Genomic DNA, 19,142 nt, shown 5'->3' on the forward strand with positions numbered 1-19,142 from the left:
GAGTGTGGGTAGCACATCAAAAATAACGTGTGATTTTGTGAATGTTCAGTACCAATACTAGCAAATATGTTGTAGAGGGTTTTGTCTGTATTGGGATATAAAGAGGGAGAAAATATTGAATCGAGTGAGGAAGTATAGGACTCTGGTTTGAAAGTCAGAGTGAGCAAGGAACACTGTCTTGCACAGAAGACAATATACCCAGGAACTGCAGAAGTACCACCCACAGCAGGATTTACATCAGAGCTAGGACAGTGTGCTTATCTATTTGCCAGAACATCTGTGCTAATACAATGGAATTTTGCATCAACAAAAAGCCTTTGGCTGTTTTGTATTCTGTTACTGGTGAGCAGAAGCAATGAATGAGTCAGATTAGATTAAGCCTATCAAAACCTATGCTTTTGGCTTTGCAGTACACCGCTACATGTATTTGGGCATATATTTACATATATGCATGTATGTATACAATATGTACAATATATTTACATATATTTAAATGCCAAACATGCTAAAGGGAATTCCTTAAGAAAATGTTTTGGAGAACTTTAAACAATTTACTTTGACTGTATTTTATGTCCTTATGGTAAAGCGAAATGCCTTAGTTTCTGCCCAGTGCGAGAGAGGTCAATGCAGAGATCTAAATGCCTCGGGAGAAAAATATTTTCTGTATTTAAAACTGTCACAGCTACTACTGCTTTCTATTAACTTGGGACTATGCAAGCCTAGAAGCAACTAGGTAGATGCCATACAAATCTGTGAATCTGCTTCCTTCACTGGGACTTGGAAGACTAACCCTGTAGTGAAAGTACCAAGTTATTTCACATAGAAAATGCCTGTCCTATACACATGTCAACCTCAGGTGCACTGTAGAGTTAGTGATTTTCTGTTTGTGGAAGGAACCACTTATGTGGCACGTTTACTTGTAAAGATAGGCACTGACCATGCTTAAGGAGCTTGGAATATGGCAAATCTCAAAGAGAGAGTCGGGTGTGCAGTTGGGTGAAAAGATGATGAGTCTGCCATACAGCTCTGTAATTCCCCACACTGAAAGTACCTCTGCAAATCTGGTGAAAACTTGGTGTGGGGAAAGTCATCCTGGAACAAGTTTTCATCAGTTTAACACCACCACCTGCTTCAGTTTGTGAAAGCAAAGGGAACGTGGACACCTCTGGTGCACACCACCCCTAGGAGCTTGAGGCTTTGCTTAAAACTGACAGCTATGGGATAAGAAGGTGTTTTCTTTCATCATTAGCCAGCCTTTTATAAATGTTAATTAGTTTGAGGAAGAGAATTTCAAAATCTGTCATGGATTTATTTCTGTGAAAAGCTTTCATGTTTGTGTTGTCTGGCACTACACATCACACAGCTACCTCCTCCTGAGTAGGCCTCAGTGTTGTCTGTTTATTTCTTTATTCATATCATATGATAATACTATGGAGAAAAAGAAGAAAAAAGAAAGGCTGTTGAGACAAAAAGGAAGATTTTTGCAGTGTCAAATGCAAAATATATTTTTTAAGCAATATGTTAAGATGCAGTATTCTTGTACCCTGTGCAGTCTTTAATACCCATTTACACAATACTATGAAGGAAATAATCTGAAAGCCTGATATGACATACACATCTTTCATTCATCTCAATTGTTTACGAGTTCTCTCTTAAAATGAAAGTATGTATGGGTATATTCATTTGCATACAAAACAATCTAGGTATTCTTGTTAACTCTATATTATTAAGATGGCATATATGGTAACAAAAGAGAAAGTCCAGATTCTGTGTAAATTTCGTTTACTGTTCTTAATAGAGTTAGCTAAGAATATGAATTTTCTTTCTGTGGGGAAAAAAGTATCCTCAATCAAAAGGAAAGGTCAGGTGCTGAATTTTCCTGTGAACATACCTTTCAGAACAGAATGTCTTCAGAAACTTCAAATACTTCATTTCAATAAAGTTGAAATAGTGTAGTAGAAAGGATGTAAAATAATATAATGTCTTTTTAGGGATATATACAATTATTATAGCTAAAATTAATACAAGTCAAATACAGTGGAAAATGGAACACTTCAATCTTCATTAAAATGAGAAAGTATATTATTAATACTACATTTGAAAATCAAAATATAATTTACCTTTTTGCATGGAAAAGGGTCGCATTCTCATGATGCAGTTGAATGTGAATAAAAGTAACTCTCTTATGAAAAAACTTTATGGATAAATATACTTCTGCAAGTTTTTTCTCCTTAAGTTAAAAAGGTGGTTTAGTTCATGCAGCGTAAAAAATTATAATAAATAACTAAATATATGTATATAAATAAATATCTGAATAAATAGCTAAATAAGTAAATAAAGTAGCCAAAAAGAATCTATATCTTTAATTATTTGACTGTATGTAGTTTTGTTAGTATTACCATAGATTGGTTATGACTGTACAACTCACGTGTAGAACATTTCTGAAGGGGCACAGTCTAGGATTGTGTTCAGATCTGTAATCCCTTAAATCCCTGTGGTTTCCTTTTATGAAAAAAGCCCTACAACTAGAACATTTATGGGAATAATAGGATAATTTGCATCAGAAGGGACCTTTAAAGATCATCTTTTCTACCTCCCTGCTCAAAGCAGATTTAAGTTAAATCAAATTGCTCACAACATTGTCGACCAGGGTTTCAAGTATCTCCAAAGATGGGGATCCCGCATCCTCTCTAAGAACCTGCTCCAATGCTCAACTACCTCAATGGTAACAAAATTTTACTGATATCTAGTGGGAATTTCCCAAGTTGCAATGTGTGTCTAGCGTACCTTGTCCTTTCATGACGTGTAGTGTCAAGCTCTGTCTTCTCTGTACTCTCCAATTAGGTAGTTTAAAACAGCAGTAAGATCTCCTGTAAGCCTTCTCTTCTCCAGGCAGAAAGAGAATGGATTCAATTCCCTGCTCAGCCAGGTAGTGTTTAAAAGCCTATCTCCTTTTCTGTCACAGAGTCCTAATCCCCATGGTTCTTAAGAAGAGAGGGAGAACTCTCTAAAATCTTCAAAAATACACTGCTTTGAAGAGAGTAGTTTGAGATTGACTGGACCAGAGAGTATGACTGGTTTAGTGAACAGGACAGTCAGCTGCAAGAGAGAGCTGGGTCCTGTCTGTTCCTACAACAAAATCTATGGTGATATTTTTTAGTACAGTGAACTTGTTTCACCCCTTACTGCCTACCATGATTTGACTGCTCCCAGATGCCCCAGGTCTCTGCCTTCCTCACTATCTGTGTGTTTTTCTTATACATTTTTACAGTTCTGGAGGACCTATCAGTCCATTAAGCATTGTATTCACTAGCTTCTTGATTAATTAGGAGATAGTAAGAACCAAAACACAAATCTAAAATTCATATTTCAAAATAGTCGCATTTTGAAACAAACTCAGAGAATTTGTGGCTTTTCATTTTTCCTCTTAGTTCAGTTAAGTAGACTGGTACATTTTGTTGCCTGATTTATTATTTATAGTAAAGTCATGTTCAGAATTAGATAACGATCAATTCTGAAAAATGTCACTGCTCTCATCTCCTTGCTGTTCTATTTTCCTGTTTAGGTAGTTGGTAGTTGGGTTTTATTGTGTTTGGGGTTTTTACTTTTTTGGGTTTTTTTTTTGGATTTTTTTTTTTAAAGCATATGGGTAGATTTCTCTGAAGACCAAGACCAGCGACTAACTTAAGCCAGAAATAGTGCAGCCAGGAGCTTTCTAAACACAGTTCTGCCAAAGCTTCTCAAATTCCTTATACTTATACTATACTATAAAAGCCCAGAGCTTTTCCTGAATAGCCTGACAATCATACTAAAATTCAGTGAGGTCTTCTTAGGTGGACAAACAAGAACTAAACTGTAACCATAAAATTAATTTTTGCTATGAGCTAGGACAAGAATCATCCAATTTCAAATAGAAGTTGTTGCATCAATCTGACATACCATATAGCTACTTTTTTTTTTTTCACTGAGCATTGGGCAGTCACCAGTGTTCCCTCTGAGCCACTGCATCAGCAAAGAAAATCTGTCAGTGTGATGCCTCTGTGACCTGAAGTGTTACTGGGTTTAATTCTATAACCTTCCCTTGCAGAAACTCTGATAACCTGATGCAGAAGTTCGTACAAAGCAGAAGAATCAAATAAGCACAGTTTTTAATGATGTCACTACAATTGAACCTCAAAGCATGTGCTGAATATCAGAACTGAGGGAAGAATGTTTAGTAGAAAGAGTCTGGCTCTTTCAAAGAGATCTGGCTGTGTACCTGTGGCTGAAGCTGCCCTGTATTTTTCCATCAGCTTTTCCTTCTCTTTTCACATTCCCCTCCATGTTTTCTTTTTCTCTTTTCTGATCCACACTGTCTTTAAGTCATGGCACACTTTACCTGTGACATACTGCTAATATTTTGAAAATGGGATGTAGCTAAATATTTTTTCTTTATGCTTTGTCATCACTTCATGCTAGTGAACTAATCTACTTGCAACAAGTGCAAAAAGATCGTTAAAGCTCTGATAGGCAATGAGAAAAAAAAATTAAAACTTTTTGTTTATGCTCATATAAAACAAAGCTATTTTCCGTAACTTCCAACATCACTAAAAAAGTTTGTACTCTTTTTGCACTCAAGCCTTGTAACTCTGTAAGATAAATGACTCCCCCCACCTTTTACTCATTGTCCTTTCTCCTCCCTCTCCTGCCAGTACTGGGAGGCTTTTTTGTCTCCCAGTACTAATTTTGATGTTATTAAAAGTACTTCTATGTCCCTGCGGCAAAATGAAATCCACAGTGAATGAAAGGGGGGAAAATGAAACACTATGATATCAGGTACACTGTTTTCCAAATTCTAGAAATATCACAGCATTTAAAAAAAAATCATTCATTTTTCTTTATCGGAGAAGGCAAGAGCATAGTAGAAGTGAAATGAATAATGTTGCCACTTGATCTTACACAGGAAATTGATAACAAAAACAAAGAGGAAGCACCTAAAAGACATTGTAATAAGCCACCCATTTGTTAAGTCGGGTAAAAAGACATGTGCACCCTGTGCTATTGTCAAATATTCGCAATCTGTGCTACAATCTTCCATACTGTTGCATCTTTGCTTTCTTGTGACGCCAATGCAAAATATATGTTGGATTTCTTAGGGCAAAGACTAATTTTATAACCTAATACAGGCTTACATACTAGGAGAACCTTAGCAAGAACAACACTATGCAGCAGGATCCTGCCTATCTTTTCTCAGTTTAATTTTCTTGAGAAATACTTTCCCTGTGGTTGTTCCCTAGAAATTCTAGTTCCCTGAAGTGGGGACAACTTGTAAAGCATTTTATTAACTGTTCGCTAGCTCTTGCTGCAAAATTTAGTGCCTTTATAAATACTTCCCCTAACTTTATTTCCTGTCTGATAGAGTGTACACAGTGTAATGGCACTGTGAAATTGCATTTTTGAGCATTCTACATTTCAGTATAAAGCATGTAAATGTGAAATTTAACAACAGAAGTTTGCTATGAGCAGAACTTCACTATCACTGACACCACACTATTTCTATTTTGCTTCCTCACTTGATTTCAATAGCTTGATATTTATGTCTCCACCTATTCAAGGGAGATGGAAGGAGATCCGTTCAGACTGTTGGTGTTTTGATAAGAACTGTAAAGCAGAATAGAAGTACTTATTACTTCCAATGAAAGTTGTTGAATATGGCCTAAAAAAAATTACCATTTTGGTTGAATTGGATTAGATACTCAAGTTTCTCAAACTTGTTTTCTGAGAGGATCAGATAACAATAAGAAGTAACATAAAGAATACAGATGAGGAGTTGGAGACTTGAGGTACGTCCTAAAAGGATATCTTAAATGTAGAAAGTAGTGTTTTTGACTTCCTCACATAGGTTAGAATTATACACAGTGTTACAAAATGTGTCCTGTTGAAAAACAGAAGCAATAGGCTAAATACGAATTCCATTTTACACATGTAATTCTCATAAATTTTTGTGATGTGTGTTTTTGTGTCTGCCTTACAGAACCTGTTTCCTGAAGATGGGGAAACAATCACAGTTATTGACAAGGGTTATTTTGTTGTCAAAGGAAAAAAAAAAAAGTGCAACATAATATATAAAAATCTATTAAAATACAATAAACAAGAATTAATTCAGTTACTTTGAATTTCTTATATGCGTTTTGTGGAGAGCTTTTATTAGATGATATTTTCAGACTGAGTGTCCCTGAATCAGTGATGCTCTTTAGATGATTTCAGATTAAAGCACTTTTTCCCAAAATAATTATGAGTCTTCTTTCAGCATATCACAGACAGTGAAAATAGATGGGCAAATTTCAGTTCTGCTTGGGATAATATAAGTAGCCTAAACAATGTAAAAAGGTGACGAATTCTAAGTGTTAGGAAGGCAAATAAAGTATTTACATTGTTTTTTGCATAGTCTCCTCAAGGAGTTGCCTTGAGATGGGCAAAACAAGGAGTGTTAATGTAAGCAAAATTGCATCAAATGTTGGATTAAAAGTCTTAGAAAAAGACTTAAAAAAGACTTAACATCACATCTGTGTCAGTGGCCAGTAAAAAATCATTAGAAGAACATACGAACAGAGCAAAGCAATGATAAAGTAATGCAGTCTCTGTCCTCCCTTCAGGCCTTAATGAATCTTTCTTTTAGAAAAATTTTTAGTTTTGGTATCTCTAGAGTCCTGTGGTGATGTGTTTCATAATTATTTTTGTGTGTGTGGAAGTATTTACTTTTGTATTTCAAAAAAAAAAAAATCTGTATACCTTCCTTTTATGGTTCTTACATTGTCAAGAAATAGTGTTTGGGTTTTCATTGCATACCTTCTCCAGGCTTTTCATGTGTTTTTAGACTTTTAGTGTATTCCCAGTTGAACTACCTCTTTTTTAAACTGAAGACTCCTTATCTATACAAGGACTACCATTCTTCTGGTAGGATCTATTCCTTCAATCTTCCTATCATCTCTGTCTATATTTTCTAGTTCAAGAAAATCTTTCTTTTTGGATAGGCATATGGCAGAACTGCATGCAGTTCTGTGTTTTTATTTTATTTTATTCCTTTGCTTGAAAGAAAGAAGACATATAAAAATGGGAGCACCACTCATTCTGAAATTGGAAAGAAGGAAGTGAGTGTTTTGCTTGTTTCAAATAAATATGGTTTTCTCACTTTTCCTAAATTAAGATGGAAGGCTCATTTCTTTCAGAGCTTGAGTTGGTTCTGGTTATCAGCCCCAGTCACACACACACACTTTTTTTAAAATTTTTTCTTTTTACTGTTCTTATGCTTATCTAACTATGGTAGTGGCCAGTTGTGTCTCATGTTTTGTGCCTAGTGCTTTACAAACACAGACAAAAGGCAATCTACGTACCAAAGACTTTTTTATTTAAGTCAAGGCAGAAGAGAGAAAATGGATACAGGTAAATAGATGGAAAATTAACCAAACAGAGTACTGATAATGTAGCAGCATCTTAGCAGTTATTGGATTGGTTGTTGGAGGAAGGTTTAGGGGAGGCATCACAGAGAAGGAGGATTTTGAGAGAGGAGTAGGGTCAGACTTGCAGACGTTTTACAGGGAGACCTCAACAGGAAGGGACAGTACAGGGGAAGATTGAGCATCTGAGAATTTCACAGTGGCTGTTAAAATAGGGACAGATTGTGACAAAGCCTTTAGCTTATTATTCTCCTAGGTTGATTTTATTAATAATTATTACAGAACAGAATAAATGACACCTAAAATCTCACACAAAGTATTTCTGGGAGTCTGTATGGTTGTTTGCTCTGCATTTTACAGTACTGTTACCATCATACCAGTTTAAAAGTTATCACCATTTCTTATGCCTTAAAAATACCAGTAGTTCCTAGCTAATCTTGAAATTGTTCTGAGTATCAGGTTCCTTTTTTTTGAGACTGCTCTAGTATATTCTTTTTCTTTATATAGTGATTATAACACTATTTATGTGAAAACCTAATCATTTTTCATTTCCTTATGTAAAGAATTTTGTACTAGGTAATCATCATGGGAGCTTCCATCTGTTTTGTTTTTTCCTTTGGTTGTAGCACTCTTCCTTTAAGAAGGAGGGAACATCAGAAAGTAGCTATGAAATATCTTTTCCATGAGTCAAGGTGATCAAATATTTAAGTCTTTTTTTCCCCTCATCCCCCCCCCCCCCAAAAAAAAAAAATGACTTCAGATCTAAGAGCAAGAATGGAGATGATAATACGAAGTACCATGGTTTTATGTATTTCTGAAATTTTATATAGCTAGAGCTTCCTGGGGATCAAGAGATCCAAGGAATGGATGAGTTGCAGATTGTAGCACTAAGCGATATTGGAAAATTGCAGATGTAAAAAAATGTTATGTTCAGCTAAAGTTTACTTGACTAAGTCCAGTGGGTATTTTTGTTCACAGTGCAAAAGTCTGGCTGGTGTCTCTCTCTTCCTGTAGCAGTTGTTTCAGATTTGAACTTTTCCCACAAGACCTATTTCCAGAATTAGATTCAGATTCAGAAGTACTATACAGTTGTTACTGCCATAAAAACAACCTGCTCTAGCTTGATTATGGGACCAAAACCAAAAATGAAGGAAATGAGAAAATGTCTGTAATTTCTTAACAAAAATTATCCAATGTTGTAAAATCTAAGCTTCATGTTGTTGGTGTAATAAGCAAAAACTCTGGATTTCCTTGGGAAGGATACAATTGTCACTGTAAAATAAAGGATGTTCCCTGTAACAGCAGGTTCTTGAGATGTGCACCCTACAGAACATGTAATTTTTTAGAATCACACTGAGTGGCTTGTGTAATGTATTTCACCATATTGTGAATTTTCAGATAGGGATCAGTATCACTATAACGATGCCCAGGGCAATTTTCTTAGTAACTTTTCTTTAAAAAAATGTTAAGGAAGAGTTGTTGCCAGTTCAGTAGTACATTGTTCACATGCAAGAAATTTTGGAGGAAATGCTGAGCTTCTGAACTTGATAGCAAGTAAAAGTTTTGTGAATAGAGGTAGCACTCACAGGTTTACCGATGAACAAGGAAAGGTCACTATACACTGCATTTTGGCTTCTTTATACTGCGTAGTGTCTAGATAGCTAATCAGGTTGATAACTGGTCAAAGAGAACCTGCTGACTTTTGCTCTGGTGCTGAATTATCCTTAGTATTTTCCTATGATCTGCACAGCCATGAAATAAAGTACAGTATGTGGCTTATGTGTGAAGTTTCAGTGACCACACTGTGTATGTTGGCCACAGCTGGCCAGTATTCAGGTTTTGGATTCACAACCCAGCTAATGGACTTCCATTAAGTTGTTTATGCATTAGGAGATATGCCTCAAATTAGGCGCACCCCACATTCTACTGTATTGCTTATTCATTTTGATTAGAGATGAAGGAGGGGCAGATGGAGGACACAAAGCTACAAGATAGAGTGACACTTCGCTGTCTCTGATAAGAAAGAGTTCAAACTACATTATCTAATGGTCCCTCAGAGTTTATGAACTGTGAAGTAATAAGGAACTAGTTCTGCTGTCAATGTAAACTATTGTAGATCAGAAAGGGACTTTTAAATTTCTTCCATTTAAACTCCTTAAATTAAATTAAAATTCAGAAATGAAACCTTTGTTTAGTACAAGTCATTTTTTTCTGTCTACCACTGATATTCCAAATGAGAAAATCAGGAGTTAAACTTCACCTACAGGGAGGATGTAAATTGTTGTTATTTATTATCTTGACAACAGCCTTACACTCCTCCTTAGCTGGACTTTAGGATTATCATTAGTAAATTTTGAAATCCCTAATAATGAGCATTTATGGATGAGTTTTTGTTGCACATCTAAATGTTTAGTGTAGGATAGAGTCTCACAAGTGGCTGCCATTCAACTGACCATAAGAGCTCTCCAGCTCTCCTTTTCAACATCAGTCACAGTCTGAAGTGTGTTCATGGTGGCTCAAGATAATGCAGGTGACTTCTAGGCTGGGATTAGCAAAAACACTACTCATTATTGTAGTTCCTATAATAGGTTTTTAAGGTAGCATACTTTAATCACTTTCAGTCATGGATGCTTGCCCTGATGAATGGAGCTGTAATCCAGCAGCATATTGAGGACCAGATGTGACCCTTCATACTTTTGTATGCAATTACCTAATACTTTTGTATGCAGTGACCCTGCGCTTATAATTACTACTATTAACAGTGAGACTTTAGTTTCAAAGCCCTTTAGTTACGGACTGAGATACTGTTGAGCTTGGTACTTTACAGGTACAGAACACAACTGTGGCTCCTGCCCAAAGAGCTTATTATCTAGGTGTGAAGTAAGAGCAGGTAGACAGATGGAGAGCACAGGAAGACTGTGATGCAATATTGATCAGCATAGCGGGCAGTAGTATCAGTACTTTGGCAAGTATGTCTGTAGGCAGGTTTGGAGCAGAATAGTGAGCCTTCAGTAGGGACGTTTATAGAAAGCTCTTCCCGTATGCTACTACTGTCAACATGACAGGAAACACACGTGCTTGTTTGTAAATCCAGTGGAGGCTGGTATATTTTTTTGTGTGGTGGAAATAGTTTTTTCATACTGAATGAGAGCTGACAAAGAGAAGGGCTTTGAGAGTACAGTTGGTTATGCTTGGTGCAGTAGACCTCAAGAACTGGAAGGAAACTTAGACAACATAATGAGTGTCTGTTGGTTTTGGTTGAAGATACTTAAAAGACCTTTCCAGCAGTTGGATATGAGCTAGTTCATTATGTTTTTGACAGAGAAAAAGTTACTGAACTTAGATATGAGAAAATCAAAGTCTGTGGAGCAGTCATTTCTGTGCAAAACCCATACTTTGAAGATGCTATACCCAAGGGAATTTGGAAAACTGTAATGAAATCTGTAGGTAAGTGCTTGGAGAAAAGCTTAGTTTAAAACAGAGTCACAGGCCAGGGAAACAAGCCAAATGGATGTAAGATCCATCCTCAGAATCACAGATGTCCTGCAGAACTTGATGGAAAAATCAGGGGAGTGGTCTTGGACATGTTATATTTTGGTGGTATCTAAGCACAATTAGATCTGGGGGAGACTGGGTGAGATTTTAATTTAGATGGATCTTAAAGGGATAGGTCTGGAAAAGAGAAGTACGTATGTCCGAAGCACTTCTGTAGTTTAATGACTCCCTATTATTTTATCAGAATCAAGATCTTGTCTCTGACAGACCATTCCTGCTCAGAAGCAACTAACTCTTGTGCCTAATCCCACTGAAATCAAGACAAGAGTGACAGAAAATCGTCTTTAGAAATGCAAGTCAGTTTGAAATGTCACTTGCTTGTGCAAAGTACGTAAGGGATCAAACACAGAGTATTATGTACAGCTGTATTATGTGTTGTCTCAGTGAAACAGCTCGGGGTGTTTCTACGCATGTGAAGTGGAAATTGTTACTGATTTGTCAGTCCCAGTGAAATCTTGTCTTCTATCATTTTTCTTTACATATTTAAACAGATGTAGTCACTGATATAGTAGCTCACAGCACCTTTGTATCTGAGTATTACACTCTAATTCAATGGTGCTCACCAAGGATTAAGGTGCTGTTCCACCATAAGTCAGGGCATTGGCAACTAGCCCTAGATTGTCAAATGCTGTTTAAAGATGCAAGTGTGAAATCAATTATGTTTTCAGAAAACTAGGAATAATTGCAAATATGTTAATAATATGTTTACAAACTATAATACTGGTCTAAACAACATGAAGGCTGTGTCTGCTCACTGGATTTTGTTGTTGTGTTGTTTTTTTTTTCTCTTCTCAACGTTCATTTCTTAAGAAAATTGGCTAAAAAGCGGAAAGAGACATTGAGTAGTACACGGCAGGAAATGACAGTGATGGTGAATTCAATGGATAAAAGCTACACTGAGCAAGGCACCAACTGTGATGAAGCTTTCTCTTTCATGGACACGCACAATCTAAATGGGAGATGTAAGTCTTTTCTATTCTTTTTCTTTTTCTTTTTCTTTTTCTTTTTTTTTTTTTTGAAGGTGGAAGAAAGGTGCAAATGGTTTTTAAAATATTCCTTATTACTCAGTCATGGAAAATCCATGGAACCCAGACTCTCCTACTGTGCAACACATTACAGTGTGTATTCGAATGAGCAAGACAGTCAGACATCAAGAATAGACTTCTTTAAAAATAATAAGGATAATTGAGCTTTTTTTTGTCCATCCTTTTCTTCTGCAGAAGAGCAAAGACATTACTGAAACAGCTGTAGTTTTACCTTTCTCCAATTTCTATTATGTTAAAAATGTTATATCCCTCATGCTGTCCCATGTCCTTCAACTGCTATCCCTGCTCATTTTTTTTTTTGTAGGCAAAATTTATTTTTGAATGTCATAACTTAATAATGGTGATCCAATTGTCTTATTATTTCCAATTCTAGATGATGCTCTTTCTGTTGCTTGTGCAAAGGAAGAACACAGCTGAATTATCCGCTCTGCAATTTCATAAGAGATTGTTGAAAATTCTGCGTCTTCTTGGATCTACCCTGAAAATAAATAGAATTTGGGATATATTTTTTTCTCCATTAAAATTTTAGTCAAGGACTTACACCTGTCTGGAGGTTAGCAATGACCAAAGACAGGGACTGCATTAGTTTTTTACAGCTGTTAAAAAGAATAGAAAAAGAATGACTACGTTCAAAAAACATTATATTTTTTGTAGCACAAAACATTCTATTTTTTGTAGTTCTTAAAGAATCTCGTCTTTTTCTTATATACCAATGTTTTTTAACATCTTCAGAATTTATCAAAGATTGAGTTTTGTTTCAAGTACTGACAGTGTGTGAGGCCCAACTCCCACTCTTTAATAATAAGCTTAAGAACTTACCTTTGACAAGCTCAGTTGTACAAACACTCTGTGAGGTTTATACAGTGAGACTTCTCTCAGCAGCATTAGGCTCAGAATTTGCAATGTTAATTTGCATTTGTGTTACTTTTGAAATTGCTTTGAAAATATCTTTCAAAAATCTGGCTTGCCATTCTGGTGAGACTATTCCATTGCAGTTAATGAGATCTCTTACTTTTGTGAAGAGATCAAGAGGTTTGACTTCATCTTCTGCCCTCATGGTGTAGTCTTTTAATGGTGTTATTGAATGGTCACAATAACCAAAGAGGCTTCAATGAGTTCCTGTGACTACATCCTCTCTTCATGTGAACAAACTTAAATCAATTTGACATTCTTGGCATGTCAAATATTTTACACCAATTGAGGGCTAGAACCTCAAATTCAGACTTTCCATAATAAATGTGGTCACCAGAAGAATTGGCTTGACAGTCTTTAGGAAAAAAAATTGTGTAAGACCTTGTTCTCAAGAGATTTAAGGCATTCTTGCTTCCTATAAAAGTTTATTAACCTGGCTGCATTCTGTATCTAGACAGTTTTATTAGCTGCAGCAACCCTGACATCAGCTAGTCTCTACATCCACACCCAAAAGGAATAGCACTCTGTCCTTTCTGTCCAGTGACTCAGGAGACATAATCAAAGGAAAGCAGACTCAGATTCACTTTTAGGATAAATGATACCATCTGGCATCATTTAAACCAGTTTCCATATAACTCCTTCTTAATAAGGGGTGGCAACTGTATGCCCTAGAAGATCAACAGAAAAAAAAAAAAAGGCAGATCAAAGCTAGCAGGAGTAATCTCACTGCTTCTCATCCAGCAGATTCTGTCTTCCTTAATTCTGCTTGTTTCCCAAATTCCTGTTAGTCTGCTTATATTCTTATCCAGAATAAACTTACATTCATTGATCTGTGTGAATATCATCAAGCAAACCTACCACAACTAAGGTTGAGTTTGAAAAAGCTTTGCTTAAAAGCCTTTAATGAGTTTTTGGGTGAACATTTCACCCAAAGATAAGGTTAATTCTCTCTGTGCTTACAATATCTGTGCTTACAATAGTAATTCATGTGATCTATGTATAACAGGGAATTAACTGAATTTAATTTGTTTCATTGTGTTTTGCTTTTATAACTGTTTAAATCATTAAATACCAATGCCAGCATTGGTGTATGTATCACAGCCTGAAAACCATTGTTAAGCAGAGTGATATTCAGGGCATAATAGTATCTGTGTACACATTATCCACCTGTCTGAACAAATTGAAAAACAATAGAGGAAAAAGGAACTACAGTAGAGTATTTGCATACAGTATTTACTGTATTATTAGGTAAACTTACTAATGATCAAAGCTTCTGTCAAAAGCACCTGTTGTCACCATGATGTCTTCATTAAAGCACCGGTGTTTAGTCTAATCTTGTGATTCGAGAAGTGTATTTGTCATCCCTGATCAAAATGCTTTATCTGATTACATTTCTTTTTAGGGAATTGATCGAATTCAATGAGCCATTTTATTCACTAGACATAGCTGCTTTTCCCTAGGTCCTGATTCCAGTGCAACAAACACATCAGGACAGACCCTAAACCAAGTCAATCACACATTCCGTGTCACTCAGCTTAAATAGCCACATATCATTTTGCTGTCTCTAACTCGCTCTGTTTCTTTTTTCAGCTGTATCTTCACCATCTTCATTTACAATGAAAACTAACACATTGAGCACAACGGTGCCTAACTCTTATTACCCAGGTAACCAATTTTTTTTCTTGGTTTCAATTCTATGGAGACTTTTTCATAACAAAAGCATATGTAATTACATTATTATACTCCTTTCCATGGAAATTTAATAAATATTACATGTAACCAGTTGCTTACAGTAGCTTTCTGAAAGAAAACTCAGGAACATTTATCAATCATTTACTGTTCTTTCTCTTTTTACCTTTTCTGCATTGACCTGCTTATGATGTATGACAGATCCATTTGTGCCAACTGCAATTTTAGGTGAGAACATTTCCCTTTATCAAAGTTTATTGCTGAAGTAATTTAGAAAGTCACAGTTCTTGGGATACAGACAATAGTACTCAAAAAGCTGTAGTTTTATGCTCAAGGGAGGGATGGTAGGCTTGTCTACACTGAGAGTACTAAAGACAGTTATCAGGCTTGATTTCTACTGTCATAGTGCAAGTCAGGGGAGAAAAAAGAGAAATAATTTTAACAAGTGGATTTGCGAGGAAATGTTTATGCATGTATTTGGAGTGACACAAAAGAATTTGATTATCGCAGCAATTGAAATACTTTCCCTCATTTTTTTCCATTTTTTCTCAGAACTGAAGATGTAACTTCTTAAAAATAACATTTTGTTTCCTAATTAGGCTATTCATGATATAGAAAATCAGACAAAATACAGTTTTGGCCATCCCACCAGCTCATTTCTTCTCACAATGCCACAGTTTCTGACATGATTGTCAAAGAGAAGTTTCAGAGGAGAAATGGTATTTTGAACAGCTAAATGATAACATGACACAGTAACACAGTTTATTATGCATTAGGTGTCACAGGAATGAAATGAAATGGTAGAACTATAGGTTAAAAACATACAGTTAAAGTATGCAGCATTTCCACTGGGAATTTAGAAAAACCTGCTGTTGCCCAATATCAGAAAGAAAGGGGTTTCTGCACAGTAATAAAACTGTAAACGTGAAGCACTATTGCATTTTCAGTGCTTAAGTAATTGACCACATTGTGTCTTGTATTTATTTACGCTTCCCATACTAACTTTAAACAAATTAGGGAGACATTTTAAAGTAATAAAGCAAAATACAGCAATGTGCTGTAGCAAGAACTCAAACTCCAGTGTTAAACCTCTCTATTTACTCCTTTTACTATGATTGATGTTTTTACAACAAGTATTTTTCCCTCTTCTCCTCTTTCTTCAAATTATTGAAAAAATATAAAACTAACAACTAACTCTAAACTAATTATTTTCTCTAAACCACAAGTTAAACAGGCTTAAGTAAAAGTAGAGTGAAGCATATAAGAGGTAGAAGTTTAGGAAGATGATTTTTGAAAACTTGTTGTTGTAAAAGAAGATTGAGCAAAGTGCATTTCAGTGTTTTAACTTTGAGAAGGAACCTGTGCATTTTTATACATTATGTAAATCTGGGAGAAGGTAATGGTAGTGACTGTAACAATGTAATAATCTGCATGCAAATGAAATTTGCAGTGCCTTTTAACTGCCTGAGACGTTAGATATTTTTGTGTGCTTTAGCATTCATTCAACGCTTCATCCAGTAGCTGTTCTGACCTTGTGGGTGGGCAGGGTAAAAAGTACTATTATCAGGAGAAAAACTTCGAGATTTCTTATCTGGATTATTACGTTTTAGTTAATATTTTCTCTGATTTTTTTGTTGGTTTTTTTTTTTTTGGTTTGGTTTGGTTTTGGTTTTCAATCCTTTGTCCTGTAGTAATGATGGTAAAAATATTTGTTAGCTTTTTTCCACAAGAAATAATCTCTAAGCAAGCAGTTCAGATAGCAAACACACACTGAAAAATACATATATATGTTTTTACTTATCCTAAATTTGTAAAATCTTGATTTAGCTTGATATATATTTTATGGTCTAATGCAGCAGCCTGCACTCAGAAAACCTTCCAGTTATTTCACTGTAGAAAATGAATATTTTGGTAACCTTACATGTTAAAAGTTTAGTACCCTTTTATGAGTGATGTCCTATTCAGGCATGGTTTATCTCCCAAAAGGTGTTTATAACTGTTTGTATAGGGATACTATTTTATCTCAGGTAAATCAAATCAGCTATGATTGAGTCAGTTGAGGAATATAGCTATTAACTAAAGTGATGGGTTTCTACTGCAGCTAATACCTGCTGTTGCTGTTTTTTAGGCTGTAGGGTCAAGCATGTAGTTAGAATTAAATAAACTTTTCAATGTGACCTCCTTGGAAGGGTACAGGTCTGATGAATGGCTGAATTCAGTTTTCAAAGCCAGAGACTGCTAGGAAGTCCACAACACACTTGCCATTTCCAAATTTCTGTATAGCAAGATCTTTGTATTATTCATGCGTATTATAAACTTCACCAATTAAAAAAATAAACTGAAATGTTAATAATTAATGGTAAACTCCATAACTGGTGCAGAGGGCGACAATCTTACTTCTCAGTTTCAGATATCAGGAAAATTTCATACGCTTGAGGAAAAACTTCCATGCTTATCCTAATAACCTAAGTGAAAGTTTGAGAGCTCAATAAAAGCTTTACATAATAACCATTAAATTTATAGTTGGTGTAGGTCATAAGTGTAGGTCATGTTTGTCAAGTGCCAGTCATATGTATTTCTGAAAATGGAGAAATAAGAGTGCCATCTCAGAGAACATACTGGGTTGAGTTTGCCTTCAATGCCATAAGTTCATACAACTGGTAAATAAATATAAGTTGTATTAAAAGTTGTTCAAGTGTTGTACAACTGTATGGGAATCAGTAAGTGGAAAGTAGACAAACTGCAATTGTAGGTGTAGTTAAGATGGAGACTCTTCCAATTCCATACGAGCACTGCAATCTGGAAGAGCTCACCCTTTGAAAAAGAGTGAAAATGCTGAAAAGTTCATGCTACAGTGCTCAAAAACAAACCAAAAAACTATGGCTTCATAATGTACCATAAAAAAAAAAAAAAAACTAAAAAATTGCTCCCAAAGAAAGCAAACAGAATTAATGCAGCTATAAGAGATAAAGAAGTCAAGAGAGGAAAATTAGTCTAAACAAAGGAGCTCATGGGAAAGAAATTCATAAGGATTAAACTGCTGCTTTCATAGGACAAGACCCTACTGTCTGGTAACTTTGTCTTAATCATAGTTACTAAAAGTTTGTGTTAGAGCTTCTCTAGTTTGAGGGGACAAAAAAAAAAAAAAAAAAAAAAAAGAAAAAAGGCAAACTAACTTTCTAACCTGCTTCTAAAATAGAAATAAGCCACTCAAAAATCATGATCAGCTTATCAACTTCCTACACTCTTTCTGTCTTTTGTGTCTTAGCCACCTTGTAGTTTTCAGGTGCCATTTCAACAGCAACATACTGTACCTACACTTGTATACCACGTTCCATGCCATGCATCCCAAGGTGCTTTGCAGTACAATTTTATCACACATGAGACAAAAGTTGTCAAATTTTATGACTAAATGATGAATCTGTTTTCCTCTGGATTGGATCAGGTTAGCAAACAAGCAGGAAAAGTAGTGAAATACACATACTCATACCCATAAATTGTTCTCTATTATTTTTGGTTTAGATTTAAATGCACAGTTCATACTGACTGTATGCTTACTGAGGACCAGATTTCATACATCTTGGTATAAGTATCAATTGACAGACCCTGAAATCATTCTTGAAATATGAGCTTTGTGGCTTTAACATCTATTTCCAGTTGTATAACTAAGACCAGAATCTCACCTTGAATGAGATGTGGTAGTATTTTTGGTATGCATAAGAGAATCTGGGATCTTTTCATACAGAAAATATGAGGAACTTTCTGTTATAATTTATTTAACTTTTGAATGTGAAAATATTTTTAGTGCTTCCTTTTCATATGTTATTTTTTACATTTTTTTAAAATAAATATATTATTTTTGTAAACCCCTTGTTTTGGTTAGTATGCTGCCATTGAGGAGTAGTTTGGCAAAGTCGAAGCGCTACATTTACGATTTCATTTAAAAATCAAAAACTCTTTGAGATACGCAAAACTATTATTTGGGTAAAAAGTTTGATGATAATTTGACCTCAGAATTTGGGTTGTTTTTTTTTCTCTTGTCAAGTCTGAACTAATCTTAAGAACTCCATCTAAATAGGAAGAAATTGATACTGCTTCCTTAGGTAGCGTGCACTTTCACATCTGTCCATTTATTGCTAAGTATAAGTTTTGATCTCAGTTACATCTGTGTGAATTGACTCACAGTAAGATACCTTGGTATCAGTACAGTTGATTTGTACAGTGAAACGGAGATCAAAATCTGATTCATTTAGGAAATCACACTGTAAAGACTAAATTACAAACATAAAATTACCTGTAACTATTAATGTAGTACTGTTGCTTATGCCCTGTTTCCTTTTTCTCCTCCTCTTTTTTTCTCCTGATATGTATCTTCTTAAAAGTGCCAATCAATGGTAAGTTGCCCACTTGCCCCACGGAAGAGATGTGGAGGGTTGGGAGAGTACGTGTCTCATAAAAATTTTAACCAACCCACTGGGTTCTCTTGTTTGTTGGCCTGCATGTC

General features: G+C 35.4%; 1 protein-coding gene across 12 annotated transcripts in view; it reads left to right on the top strand.

Moving 5' to 3' along the window:
- The window catches only part of PTPRM (protein tyrosine phosphatase receptor type M), a 482,484-nt gene that overhangs the window by 371,901 nt on the left and 91,441 nt on the right, over nucleotides 1-19,142 (top strand). For 9 of the 12 annotated variants that reach the window (XM_083826617.1, XM_083826619.1, XM_083826620.1 and 6 more), the window contains 3 exons: nucleotides 11,802-11,953; nucleotides 14,540-14,614; nucleotides 14,840-14,866. In XM_083826617.1, coding sequence (XP_083682743.1) covers nucleotides 11,802-11,953; nucleotides 14,540-14,614; nucleotides 14,840-14,866 — 254 coding nt within the window. The remainder of the gene's footprint in view (nucleotides 1-11,801; nucleotides 11,954-14,539; nucleotides 14,615-14,839; nucleotides 14,867-19,142) is intronic. The other 3 variants (XM_083826612.1, XM_083826613.1, XM_083826615.1) reach the window with 1 other exon arrangement.

This window comes from Anser anser, assembly GCF_964211835.1.
Source record: "Anser anser genome assembly, chromosome: 2".
In the NCBI taxonomy this organism is placed as follows: Eukaryota; Metazoa; Chordata; class Aves; order Anseriformes; family Anatidae; genus Anser; species Anser anser.